The sequence below is a fragment of the Coregonus clupeaformis genome, unplaced genomic scaffold (assembly GCF_020615455.1).
Source record: "Coregonus clupeaformis isolate EN_2021a unplaced genomic scaffold, ASM2061545v1 scaf0021, whole genome shotgun sequence".
NCBI lineage: Eukaryota > Metazoa > Chordata > Actinopteri > Salmoniformes > Salmonidae > Coregonus > Coregonus clupeaformis.
Window position 1 is genome coordinate 373,462 of NW_025533476.1, and position 15,072 is coordinate 388,533.

A 15,072-nucleotide genomic window follows, 5' to 3' on the forward strand; every position below is an offset into this window, starting at 1 on the left:
ACAGGATAACAATCTGTGAGGTAACACAGATGTCATCTGGTCCTGTTTTAACTGTCTGTCTGTCTCGTCACTGCTTTGTTTTCTTGGTCAAAATATACATCAAGTGAAATGTCTGTTAAAGGACTTAAATAATATTGTCATTAGAAATAACAATTGTCTTTGATGACTGAATGAGCATCTAACCCAGGGGTGTCAAACTCATTTTAGCTCAGGGGCCACATGGAGGAAAATCTATTCCCAAGTGGGCCGGACCGGAGAAATCATGGTGTATATACAGTGGGGAAAAAAAGTATTTAGTCAGCCACCAATTGTGCAAGTTCTCCCACTTAAAAAGATGAGAGAGGCCTGTAATTTTCATCATAGGTACACGTCAACTATGACAGACAAATTGAGGGAAAAAAATCCAGAAAATCACATTGTAGGATTTTTTATGAATTTATTTGCAAATTATGGTGGAAAATAAGTATTTGGTCACCTACAAACAAGCAAGATTTCTGGCTCTCACAGACCTATAACTTCTTCTTTAAGAGGCTCCTCTGTCCTCCACTCGTTACCTGTATTAATGGCACCTGTTTGAACTTGTTATCAGTATAAAAGACACCTGTCCACAACCTCAAACAGTCACACTCCAAACTCCACTATGGCCAAGACCAAAGAGCTGTCAAAGGACACCAGAAACAAAATTGTAGACCTGCACCAGGCTGGGAAGACTGAATCTGCAATAGGTAAGCAGCTTGGTTTGAAGAAATCAACTGTGGGAGCAATTATTAGGAAATGGAAGACATACAAGACCACTGATAATCTCCCTCGATCTGGGGCTCCACGCAAGATCTCACCCCGTGGGGTCAAAATGATCACAAGAACGGTGAGCAAAAATCCCAAAACCACACGGGGGGACCTAGTGAATGACCTGCAGAGAGCTGGGACCAAAGTAACAAAGCCTACCATCAGTAACACACTACGCCGCCAGGGACTCAAATCCTGCAGTGCAAGACGTGTCCCCCTGCTTAAGCCAGTACATGTCCAGGCCCGTCTGAAGTTTGCTAGAGTGCATTTGGATGATCCAGAAGAGAATTGGGAGAATGTCATATGGTCAGATGAAACCAAAATAGAACTTTTTGGTAAAAACTCAACTCGTCGTGTTTGGAGGACAAAAAATGCTGAGAACACCATACCTACTGTGAAGCATGGGGGTGGAAACATCATGCTTTGGGGCTGTTTTTCTGCAAAGGGACCAGGACGACTGATCTGTGTAAAGGAAAGAATGAATGGGGCCATGTATCGTGAGATTTTTAGTGAAAACCTCCTTCCATCAGCAAGGGCATTGAAGATGAAACGTGGCTCGGTCTTTCAGCATGACAATGATCCCAAACACACCGCCCGGGCAACGAAGGAGTGGCTTCGTAAGAAGCATTTCAAGGTCCTGGAGTGGCCTAGTCAGTCTCCAGATCTCAACCCCATAGAAAATCTTTGGAGGGAGTTGAAAGTCCGTGTTGCCCAGCAACAGCCCCAAAACATCACTGCTCTAGAGGAGATCTGCATGGAGGAATGGGCCAAAATACCAGCAACAGTGTGTGAAAACCTTGTGAAGACTTACAGAAAACGTTTGACCTGTTTCATTGCCAACAAAGGGTATATAACAAAGTATTGAGAAACTTTTGTTATTGACCAAATACTTATTTTCCACAATAATTTGCTAATAAATTCATTAAAAATCCTACAATGTGATTTTCTGGATTTTTTTTCCTCATTTTGTCTGTCATAGTTGACGTGTACCTATGATGAAAATTACAGGCCTCTCTCATCTTTTTAAGTGGGAGAACTTGCACAATTGGTGGCTGACTAAATACTTTTTTGCCCCACTGTATAACTTATAAACAACAACTTCAGATTGCTTTCTTTGTTTTAATACGATCAACATACAACATAAAGCTGGAGCCTGAGGACAGTGTGTCCAAAATAGTACAAGCACAACATCACTATTAATCATAAAACACGTCAGGTTTATTTGAAAATTCTAAAGAAAAAGAACACACAAACACACAATGCCTCAGTGATTAACAGAACTGTTTCACAGATCACAGAACTATATCAGGGTGTCATTTCTCAGGCAGAAATGTAGATAAAAATAATGAAATCCTGTTCCCCAAACAAGTGCAAGAACCACAGAGTCAAGAATAGGTTAAATATACAAATAAAATAAAAACAATTAAAAACAATAGCACATCAACATAAAAACATATAAAAATAAAGCTGGAGCCTGAGGACAGTGTCCAAAAGCACAACATCACTATTAATCATAAAACACCTCAAGTTATTTGAAAGTTCTGAGGACAAAGAACACACAAACACACAATGCCTCAGTGATTAACAGAACTGTTTCACAGATCACAGAACTATATCAGGGTGTCATTTCTCAGGCATAAATGTAGATAAAAATAATGAAATCCTGTTCCCCAAACAAGTGCAAGAACCACAGAGTCAAGAATAGGTTAAATATACAAATAAAATCAATTAAAAACAATAGCACATCAACATAAAAACATAAACATAAATCTGAAAGCGTTGCTCAAACTCCCGTAACAGTCCCGTTATTTTATCTTTGAACCGCTTCATGTCTGCCACATGTTGGGTCGCGCACACATTTTTCAGACAGGGGAAGTGAGCTGCATCACCACCGGCAAGTTGCGTCTCCCACAATGACAGCTTCAACTTGAAAGAACGTATGCTGTCATAATACTGCGTGACAACTTTGTTGCGCCCTTGCAGCTGTTTGTTCAAGTTATTCAGGTGCTCTGTAACATCCACCATAAATGCAAGGTCCTGCATCCATTCTGCTGAATGAAATTCTAACACTGGTTTGCCCTTTTCTTCCATGAACTGTTCAATTTCTTCTCGTAAATCAAAGAAACGCCTCAGCACAGCACCTCGGCTTAACCATCTTACCTCAGTGTGGTATGGCAGGCCATAGATGTGGTCTTTCTCTCTGAGAAGGCTGTCAAACTGACGGTGATTCAGGCTTCTGGATCGGATGAAATTAACAGTTTGGATGACCACCTTCATGACATTATCCATCTTTAATGACTTGCAACACAAAGCCTCCTGGTGCAAAATACAGTGAAAAGTCAAAAAATCACGTCCTCCATTTGCAGATTGCACTTTCTCTCTGAACTTTGTCACAACGCCTGCTTTTTTCTCGATCATTGAGGGCGCACCATCTGTAGCCAGGCTGACAGCGCGGGACCAGTCCACTCCGACCCTGTCCAGCGCGCCGACAAGTGCGGTAAAAATATCAGCTGCTGTCGTTGTATCTGTCATCGGCATCAACTCCACGAACTCCTCGGTGACGGTCAATCTGTCATCAACTCCGCGAATGAAAATGGCCAGTTGTGCAACATCTGTAATGTCCGTGCTTTCATCAATTGCAACCGAAAACGCAATAAATGACTTTACTTTTTGCTTCAACTGGCTGTCCAAATCCACTGAAAGATCGGAAATCCTGTCTGCAACTGTGTTTCTTGTCAGGCTGATATTTGCAAAAGCCTGCCGCTTTTCAGGGCACACAATCTCCGCTGCCTTCATCATGCATGTTTTTACAAATTCACCCTCACTAAATGGTTTTGAAGCCACTGCGATTTCATTAGCAATGAGGTAGCTAGCTTTCACTGCAGCGTCACTGATGTCTCGGCTGTGAGTAAACACAGACTGCTGTTTCTTCAGACCCGCCAACAGTTCATTCACCTTCTCTCATCTCCGCTGTCCTTGAAAGTTGTCATATTTGTCGGCATGAAGACTCACATAGTGGCGGCAGAAGGTTATATTCTTTCAGCACTGCAACATGCTCTGAACACACCAAACATACAGCTTTCCCATTCAATTCCGTGAATAAATAGGATGACCATTTTTCTTGGAACACTCTGCACTCTGCGTCCACTTTTCTCTTTTTTGACAGAGACATATTGGGGCAATGAGGGTGCAAAAGCACATAATGTTAAAAGTAGAAGCCATAATAAATATCGCGGGCAAAACAAAGTAGCTCATTGGCTGCACGTGCTTGACCTACTTGCTCTGCCCCGGTATAAACAGTTTGCTTGCTTAACACAATTGCTATTGCGCCATCTAGTGGACGCAATTGGAACAGCAGTTTATTTTATTAAAAAAAATTTTTATAATCTCGCGGGCCGGATTAAACCCGTTTGCGGGCCTGATCCGGCCCGCGGGCTGTACGTTTGACACCCCTGATCTAACCTCATGTTAACTGCCTCATAGAGCCTAACAGCATTATTAATATAGTTTTAATGCCAAGACTCTACCTTAGCTTCCTCTTGTAACATGGTCCTACATTATCTGAAATATATCATATGTAAACTTAGTGCCTAAATATTTTCATACAGTTTTACTTATTTATCTATAGGCCTAGTCCTGTTTTTCACTGGTATTCTCTAGTACAGGACAAAGATAGAGATTGAGATGTTGGAGGTTGTGCAAAACTACTGTCCTTAGTGTCGATTTAATGTTATATTGAGTGGTGGCATGCATTTTAAGTTCTTAAAACTGTTTTAATTTACTGTCTTTTCTTTCTGGATCCAAAGGAAGGATAATTTGGAGGGCATAGCAAGGTAGGTCACCAATCACTGATCTCTTCTACTGATAAATAATGTATAGTCACGAGTATAACAATCTCTCATGGCATTTTAATTAGCTCACAAGACTAACGAGGGTCCCAGAATATCCCTTCTTCAAATAACTTCCTCGATTAATTCACAACTCGTATAAATCTGCCAACAAAGTAGTGGCTAATGGCCATTATAAATATGTGTTCTATGACATTCTCTCACACATGTCTTCTTCTTTAATGAAGAAGCCTCTCAAATTGGACACATCAAAGCATTTAGGTTTTCAATTTCTTATTTTTAGAAATCTATTAGCGAGTCCATTAGTTACTTTTCAATTATAATGACTATTAGATCATCCGGAGAGTGGGATAATTCTGTGAGTTTTGGCATTCGTAAATTAATTTTTTATTTGACCATAGGACATTAATACAGGGCTAGGGCTGTTACGGTGACTGTATTACCGCCACACCGGCAGTCATGAGCCATGGCGGCAGTCAAATTCCACTTGACCGTTTATTCACGGTAATTAGGCTTCTCCAAGCTCTGATGCTGCTGATGGTCATTAGTAGCCTACGAAACTTGCTAACTGCAAGGTACTCAGCACTCTATTTTCCTTCTAATCACTCTGAAATCAATGCAAATGTAAAATCTAATCAAACACCTCATGAGAGCCCATGAGCTCATGTTGCGCAACATTTCTATAGGCTATGCAATTGCGAGAGAAAACAGAGTTTTGATCCCATCAGCTTTCTATAGGCTAGGCCTACTATATTTATTTCTCAACTTTCCTAATATTAAGTACATTGCTTCTCTTTACAACAGGAGTATAGCCTACTTGGCTGATATGAAAATGAACCACGGGAAAAGCGTCCTCCATTTGCTATTTAAGTGCATAGATGACATGTATTTTTTCCCACTGCTCCTGTTATCGAGACAGGTGCATGATAATGGTCCATTCTAAATCAAAACAAATTTCACACATATATTATTTAGTATATGTAAAGATTAAATCAAGAATAGTCTGATGGGTGACAATATTAGCCTATCACTTGTGAATGATATATTATCACTTGTGAATGATGCCCAGCTTGTGTGCAGTAAGGCGAGAAACAGCGCATGCCTTTTTTTGCGACTTTTTCTAATCATAGTCGCACACCTCATGTAGCCTAGCCCATGGGCCTATATGTTTTGATAAGGTTTGTATCACAACTAAAGTGGCCAATAACTTCTTAAAATTAAGCACAATAATCCACTTTAGAACGGGTGTAGATCCTAACTGGCATACATACTTTCAAGTTTGGGGAAGATCATTTTCACCATAAAAATGCACCTTTATAATTAAAGTATTACAAGCATAATCGCATTTGCGGTAACGTTTGAGAATGGTGTTTTCCCGCTAATGGAACATTTGCGCTTATAGCCTACTGCCGTGTGCACATTTCTGCGCTTATAATATGAAGAAATAGACTAATAGTTTATCAACATTTTAAGCTGATGAAAAGTAATTGTAGACAGTTCTTCCAATATCTTCAATATGCGCCTCGGAATTGGATAAGGACTCGATGTGTCTGTCTTCACTTGTAGCCTGTGAGAAAGACCTGATCATGTGACTGGCATTGACTAATTAGAATTGAGATATCTGAGAGAGTCATGTGAGTGAGAGGTGCTTCGGAGCACGCAGCCGGGAGAAGGGAATTATAATTATTATATTCAGCCCAAGGGCACAGCGGCCACTGGCCGCAAAAGGCATGGAATGTTTTATGGGGCATTACGGCCACACAAAGGGGATGCCACCGGGAAAGTCGAGGCATTATCAAGTGCTTGTAAAATTGTGAATGAGACTGATGAAGTGTGTACAGCCTGCGCAAAAAACAAAGCAGAGCTCATGCCTTTCAAGCGACTTTTTTCAAATCATCATTAGAGTAGCATCATGCAGCCTTAGAATGTATTAAAAATCAAAACATATAGCCCAACGTTTGTATCACAACTAAAGTTACATAAATACATGTTGCTTTGTTAACCGCTCAACACAGAATTGCCGCATGTGCGCATTCCCTCTAATTGTTTGGAGAAAATAGCCTTTCTATTTTATAAATTCTATGTTCAATTGTATTCTTCATACTATAAAATAATGCCACGGAATTCTAAGCATATCTTATCTGCTAAATGAACTAGTGTAGCCCACAGCCATATGGCATAGCCAGATCAGGGCCTAACATAAGGACAACTCAGAGTATGCTATTCTGTTCTTCTGAAATAGACTACATTTTCTTCACATCATGTTTCTTTAGACCTGTCTAAAATAAATAATGGATTTATTGTGATGGTGTAGGCTATATTACATGGATTTATTATACTTTTCAAAATGTAGATGTTCCAAAGGTCTGCATCAGTGGCTTGTAGGCTATGCATGGAACCGGGAGATGCTAAATGTGTTTGTTAATTAACGGTCAGTTACCGTGAGACCTGCAGTTATTTGCTTGACAATCACCGGCTGACAAAATGTCATGACCGCCACAGCCCTATACAGGGCCACATCAAAATGTATCAAAACCATTAGGAAGTGATTGATTCAAGTTCTTTATTATGTGTTGCTCATATAATGTCATCTGGCCGTTCATTCCATTCAATTTACTGACCAGATTAAGACTTAACAATAAAACAATGGGTTGATGCATTTACTACATACTGCAGTGAATTTGGGGGGTCCAGCGACTGTGAACCCCAAAACATTAGCCATTACGCTAAAATCCACAAATCTTGACAACGTTGCTAGGTTTTCTGTTAACGTCACTACAGTACTACACCATTTATTTTTCATTTGGTCCCTTCTCTGTTCATATCCTGGCCTGTCTTCTCTTTCATCTCCTCCTGTGTCAGTTTTCCTTCTCTCTCTCAAAAAAAATGGAGACGAAATATATCCTGTTGCCTACATCTCTTTTTCTATTCCTCTTTCATATCATTTAATCACCTTCACCTCCCTCTCTTAAGCGTAGTTTATACCTGGCACTAACATGTGTCCTGTGTCTTGTCCACATTTCCAGAAATGTGTCTACACATGGTATTAAAATGTATCTGTAATCCGTCCACTGTGTCTGCATTGTGACCAGGTTTCCTGGTCTCTCCCTGAATGCAAATGATTTGACAGATGTTCTTTCACTTTGAAGACACATTAATGCCATAAGTAGGGCTGTGGTGGTCACGACATTTTCGTCAGCCGATCAATCAATCAATCAATTTTATTTTATATAGCCCTTCGTACATCAGCTAATATCTCGAAGTGCTGTACAGAAACCCAGCCTAAAACCCCAAACAGCTAGTAATGCAGGTGTAGAAGCACGGTGGCTAGGAAAAACTCCCTAGAAAGGCCAAAACCTAGGAAGAAACCTAGAGAGGAACCAGGCTATGAGGGGTGGCCAGTCCTCTTCTGGCTGTGCCGGGTGGAGATTATAACAGAACCATGCCAAGATGTTCAAAAATGTTCATAAGTGACAAGCATGGTCAAATAATAATCAGGAATAAATCTCAGTTGGCTTTTCATAGCCGATCATTAAGAGTTGAAAACAGCAGGTCTGGGACAGGTAGGGGTTCCATAACCGCAGGCAGAACAGTTGAAACTGGAATAGCAGCAAGGCCAGGCGGACTGGGGACAGCAAGGAGTCACCACGGCCGGTAGTCCCGACGTATGGTCCTAGGGCTCAGGTCTCTCAGTTGGCTTTTCATAGCCGATCATTAAGAGTTGAAAACAGCAGGTCTGGGACAGGTAGGGGTTTAGTAACCGCAGGCAGAACAGTTGAAACTGGAATAGCAGCAAGGCCAGGCGGACTGGGGACAGCAAGGTGTCAGCATGCCCGGTAGTCCTGACGTATGGTCCTAGGGCTCAGGTTCTCAGAGAGAAAGAGAGAACGAGAGAATTAGAGAGAGCATACTTAAATTCACACAGGACACTGGATAAGACAGGAGAAGTACTCCAGGTATAACCAACTAACCCCAGCCCCCGACACATAAACTACTGCAGCATAAATACTGGAGGCTGAGACAGGAGCGGTCCGGAGACACTGTGGCCCCATCCGAAGAAACCCCGGACAGGGCCAAACAGGAAGGATATAACCCCACCCACTCTGCCAAAGCACAGCCCCCGCACCACTAGAGGGATATCCTCAACCACCAACTTACAATCCTGAGACAAGGCCGAGTATAGCCCACAGAGGTCTCCACCACAGCACAAACCAAGGGGGGCGCCAACCCAGACAGGAAGATCACGTCAGTAACTCAACCCACTCAAGTGACGCACCCCTCCTAGGGACGGCATGAAAGAGCACCAGCAAGCCAGTGACTCAGCCCCTGTAACAGGGTTAGAGGCAGAGAACCCCAGTGAGAGAGGGGAACCGGCCTGGCAGAGACAGCAAGGGCTGTTCGTTGCTCCAGAGCCTTTCCGTTCACCTTCACACTCCTGGGCCAGACTACACTCAATCATATGACCTACTGAAGAGATAAGTCTTCAGTAAAGACTTAAAGGTTGAGACCGAGTCTGCGTCTCTCACATGGGTAGGCAGACTGTTCCATAAAAATGGAGATCTATAGGAGAAAGCCCTGCCTCCCGCTGTTTGCTTAGAAATTCTAGGGACAATTAGGAGGCCTGCGTCTTGTGACCGTAGCGTACGTATTGGTATGTACGGCAGGACCAACTCGGAAAGATAGGTAGGAGCAAGCCCATGTAACGCTTTATAGGTTAACAGTAAAACCTTGAAATCAGCCCTTGCCTTAACAGGAAGCCAGTGTAGGGAAGCTAGCACTGGAGTAATATGATCAAATTTCTTGGTTCTAGTCAGGATTCTAGCAGCCGTATTTAGCACTAACTGAAGTTTATTTAGTGCTTTATCCGGGTAGCCGGAAAGTAGAGCATTGCAGTAGTCTAACCTACAAGTAACAAATGCATGGATTAATTTTTCTGCATCATTTTTGGACAGAAAATTTCTGATTTTTGCAATGTTACGTAGATGGAAAAAAGCTGTCCTTGAAACAGTCTTGATATGTTCGTCAAAAGAGAGATCAGGGTCAAGAGTAACGCCGAGGTCCTTCACAGTTTTATTTGAGACGACTTTACAACCATCAAGATGAATTGTCAGATTTAACAGAAGATCTCTTTGTTTCTTGGGACCTAGAACAAGCATCTCTGTTTTGTCCGAGTTTAAAAGTAGAAAGTTTTCAGCCATCCACTTCCTTATGTCTGAAACACAGGCTTCTAGCGAGGGCAATTTTGAGGCTTCACCATGTTTCATTGAAATGTACAGCTGTGTGTCATCCGCGTAGCAGTGAAAGTTAACATTATGTTTTCGAATAACATCCCCAAGAGGTAAAATATATAGTGAAAACAATAGTGGTCCTAAAACGGAACCTTGAGGAACACCGAAATGTACAGTTGATTTGTCGGAGGACAGACCATTCACAGAGACAAACTGATATCTTTCCGACAGGTAAGATCTAAACCAGGCCAGAACTTGTCCGTGTAGACCAATTTGGGTTTCCAGTCTCTCCAAAAGAATGTGGTGATCGATGGTGTCAAAGGCAGCACTAAGGTCTAGTAGCACGAGGACAGATGCAGAGCCTCGGTCTGACGCCATTAAAAGGTCATTTACCACCTTCACAAGTGCAGTCTCAGTGCTATGATGGGGTCTAAAACCAGACTGAAGCATTTCGTATACATTGTTTGTCTTCAGAAAGGCAGTGAGTTGCTGCGCAACAGCTTTTTCTAAAATTTTTGAGAGGAATGGAAGATTCGATATAGGCCGATAGTTTTTTATATTTTCCGGGTCAAGGTTTGGCTTTTTCAAGAGAGGCTTTATCACTGCCACTTTTAGTGAGTTTGGTACACATCCGGTGGATAGAGAGCTGTTTATTATGTTCAACATAGGAGGGCCAAGCACAGGAAGCAGCTCCTTCAGCAGTTTAGTAGGAATAGGATCCAGTATGCAGCTTGAAGGTTTAGAGGCCATGATTATTTTCATCATTGTGTCAAGAGATATAGTACTAAAACACTTAAGTGTCTCTCCCAATCCCAGGCCCTCGCAGAGCTGTGCAGATCCAGGACAGCTAAGCCCTGGAGGAATACGCAGATTCAAAGAGGAGTCCGTAATTTGCTTTCTAATGGTCATGATCTTTTCCTCAAAGAAGTTCATGAATTTATTACTGCTGAAGTGAAAGCCATCCTCTCTTGGGGAATGCTGCTTTTTAGTTAGCTTTGCAACAGTATCAAAAATAAATTTTGGATTGTTCTTATTTTCCTCGATTAAGTTGGAAAAGTAGGATGATCGAGCAGCAGTGAGGGCTCTTCGGTACTGCACGGTACTGTCTTTCCAAGCTAGTCGGAAGACTTCCAGTTTGGTGTGGCGCCATTTCCGTTCCAATTTCCTGGAAGCTTGCTTCAAAGCTCGGGTATTTTCTGTATACCAGGGAGCTAGTTTCTTATGACAAATGTTTTTCGTTTTTAGGGGTGCAACTGCATCTAGGGTATTGCGCAAGGTTAAATTGAGTTCCTCAGTTAAGTGGTTAACTGATTTTTGTCCTCTGACGTCCTTGGGTAGGCAGAAGGAGTCTGGAAGGGCATCAAGGAATTTTTGTGTTGTCTGAGAATTTATAGCACGACTTTTGATGCTCCTTGGTTGGGGTCTGAGCAGATTATTTGTTGCAATTGCAAACGTAATAAAATGGTGGTCCGATAGTCCAGGATTTTGTGGAAAAACATTAAGATCTACAACATTTATTCCATGGGACAAAACTAGGTCCAGAGTATGACTGTGGCAGTGAGTAGGTCCAGAGACATGTTGGACAAAACCCACTGAGTCGATGATGGCTCCGAAAGACTTTTGGAGTGGGTCTGTGGACTTCTCCATGTGAATATTAAAATCACCAAAAATTAGAATATGATCTGCTATGACTACAAGGTCTGATAGGAATTCAGGAAACTCAGAGAGGAACGCTGTATATGGCCCAGGAGGCCTGTAAACAGTAGCTATAAAAAGTGATTGAGTAGGCTGCATAGATTTCATGACTAGAAGCTCAAAAGACGAAAACGCCATTTTTTTTTGTAAATTGAAATTTGCTATCGTAAATGTTAGCAACACCTCCGCCTTTGCGGGATGCACGGGGAATATGGTCACTAGTGTAACCAGGAGGTGAGGCCTCATTTAACACAGTAAATTCATCAGGCTTAAGCCATGTTTCAGTCAGGCCAATCACATCAAGATTATGATCAGTGATTAGTTCATTGACTATGACTGCCTTTGAAGTGAGGGATCTAACATTAAGTAACCCTATTTTGAGATGTGAGGTATCACGATCTCTTTCAATAATGGCAGGAATGGAGGAGGTCTTTATCCTAATAAGATTGCTAAGGCGAACACCGCCATGTTTAGTTTTGCCCAACCTAGGTCGAGGCACAGACACAGTCTCAATGGGTATGGCTGAGCTGACTACACTGACTGTGCTATTGGCAGACTCCACTAAGCTGGCAGGTTGGCTAACAGCCTGCTGCCTGGCCTGCACCCTATTTCACTGTGGGGCTAGAGGAGTTAGAGCCCTATCTATGTTGGTAGATAAGATGAGAGCACCCCTCCAGCTAGGATGGAGTCCGTCACTCCTCAGCAGGTCAGGCTTGGTCCTGTCCCAGAAAGAGGGCCAATTATCTACAAATTCTATCTTTTGGGAGGGGCAGAAAACAGTTTTCAACCAGCGATTGAGTGCTGAGACTCTGCTGTAGAGCTCGTCACTCCCCCTAACTGGGAGGGGGCCAGAGACAATTACTCGATGCCGACACATCTTTCTAGCTGATTTACACGCTGAAGCTATGTTGCACTTGGTGACCTCTGACTGTTTCATCCTAACATCGTTGGTGCCGACGTGGATAACAATATCTCTATACTCTCTACACTCGCCAGTTTTAGCTTTAGCCAGCACCATCTTTAGATTAGCCTTAACGTCGGTAGCCCTGCCCCCTGGTAAACAGTGTATGATCGCTGGGTGATTCGTTTTAAGTCTAATACTGCGGGTAATGGAGTCGCCAATGACTAGGGTTTTCAATTTGTCAGAGCTAATGGTGGGAGCCTTCGGCGTCTCAGACCCCGTAACGGGAGGAGTAGAGACAAGAGAAGACTCAGACTCAGACTCCGACTCGCTACATAATGGGGAAAACCGGTTGAAAGTTTCTGTCGGCTGAATGAGCGACACCGGTTGAGCATTCCAACAGTATTTCCCTCCAGAAGCCATGAGAAAGTTGTCCGGCTGCGGGGGACTGTGCGGGGGATTTATACTAACGTTACTATCTGTACTTACTGGTGGCACAGACGCTGTTTCTTCCTTTCCTACACTGAAATTACCCTTGCCTAACGATTGCGTCTGAAGCTGGGCTTGTAGCACAGCTATTCTCGCCGTAAGGCGATCGTTCTCCTGTATATTATGAGTACAGCGACTGCAATTAGAAGACATCATGTTAATGTTACTACTTAGCTTCGGCTGTTGAAGATGTTGACGAACCATGTCCAGATAAAGCGTCCGGAGTGAAAAAGTTGAATGAGGGAAAAAAGTTGCGATGGAAAAACTAAAAATATAAACGGTAATTAAAAACAAAACAAAACAAAAAAAACATAAAGTTGTCAGCTAGCAAAATAAAGTAAAGTTGGCAGCAAAAACGCACAGCAACAAAACGCACAGCAACACGTCTGATGGATATACTGAGATGATTGTCAAACAAATAACTGTCAGTCTCACGGTAACTGACCGTTAATTAACAAACACATTTAGCATCTCATGGCTTCCACACATACCATACAAGCCACTGATGCAGACCTTTGGAACATCTACATTTTAAAAAGTCTAATAAATCCATGTAATATAGCCTACACCATCACAATAAATCCATTATTTATTTTAGACAGGTCTAAAGAAACATGATATGAAGAAAATGTAGTCTATTTCAGAAGAACAGAATAGCATACTCTGAGTTGTCCTTATGTTAGGTCCTGATCTAGCTATGCCATTTGGCTGGGGGCTACACTAGTTCATTTAGCAGTCAAGATTTGGTTAGAATTCCGTGGCATTATTTGATATTATTTTATAGTATGAAGAATACAATTGAACAAAGCTGAATAAAATACAAATACTATTTTCTCCCAACGATTTGAGGGAGTGCGCACATGTGGGTATACTGTATTGAGCGGTTAACAAAGAAATAGGTACTCCTATATGCTTAATTTAGAGTTATTACTGTAACTTTAGTTGTTCGAAATTACATGACGTGACTCTAATGATGATTTGAAAAAAAGTTGCTTGAAAAGCATGAGCTCTGCTTTTTTTTTTTGCGCAGGCTGTAAACACTTCATCAGTCTCTCATTCCCAATTTGACAAGCACATGATAATGCCTTGAATTTCCCGGCGGCATCCCCTTTGTGTGGCCGTAATGCACCCTAGAACAATCCATGCCTTTTGCGGCCAGTGGCCATTGTTCCCTTCTCCCTGAGTGCTCCGTGCTCGGAAGCACCTCTCACTCACATGGCTCTCCATCACGTGATCGGGTCTTTCTCACAGGCTACAAGTGAAGACAGACACTCCGCGGACACAACTGCGCGTGTCATTATCCAATTCCGAGGTGCATATTTAAGATATTGGAAGAACTGTCCACATTTACTTTTCGTCAGCCATCAAGATGAGTAGGCCTAACGAACAGCAAAAGCACTAGCCTATGTCAATCTACTATCGCCCATAGTACAAAAGTTGACCTATTCTATTCTGTGTGAGAAATAAATATTCCAAACATAGTCTGGGACAGTTGTGGGATGCGATAGATCCCAAATTAATACAACCACTAGCATCAACAAAAACTTTTTCACGCAATGAGACTGACGCAACAGATCAGACTGTTTAGCTTAAAATGTGAAAAACTATTAGGCTATTTCTTCACATTATAAGCGCAGCAATGCGCACACTGCAGTAGGCCGTAAGGGCAAATGTTCCACCATTATCAAAAGTGACCGCAAATGCGATTATGCATGTAATGCTTTTATTATAAAGGTGCATTATTATGGTGAAAATAATCTTCCCCGAACTTGAAACTCATGCGCTGCTTATGTATGCCAGTTAGGCTCTACACCCCTTACAAAGCGGATTAATGTGCTTAATTTTAAGTTATTTGGACACTTCAGTTGTGATACAAACCTTATCAAAACATATAGGCCTATGGGCTAGGCTACATGAGGTGTGCGACTATGATTCTAAAAAGTCGCAAAAAAAAGGCTTTGTTTCTTGCCTTGCATCATTCACAAGTGATAATATATTATTCACAAGTGATAGGCTAATATTGTCACCCATCAGACGTTTTGGCCTTTTCTTTGCAACTCTGCCTAGAAGGTCAGCATCCCGGAATCGCCTCTTCACTGTTGACGTTGAGACTGGTGTTTTGCGG

The 15,072-nt window shown here is 42.1% G+C and overlaps 1 protein-coding gene across 1 annotated transcript in view; it reads left to right on the forward strand.

The window, feature by feature from the left end:
* Positions 1–15,072, forward strand: part of kcnq3 (potassium voltage-gated channel, KQT-like subfamily, member 3) — a 186,556-nt gene that overhangs the window by 151,196 nt on the left and 20,288 nt on the right. The window contains exon 10 of the mRNA XM_041841454.2: positions 4,593–4,619. Within this exon, the coding sequence (XP_041697388.1) occupies positions 4,593–4,619 (27 nt within the window). The remainder of the gene's footprint in view (positions 1–4,592; positions 4,620–15,072) is intronic.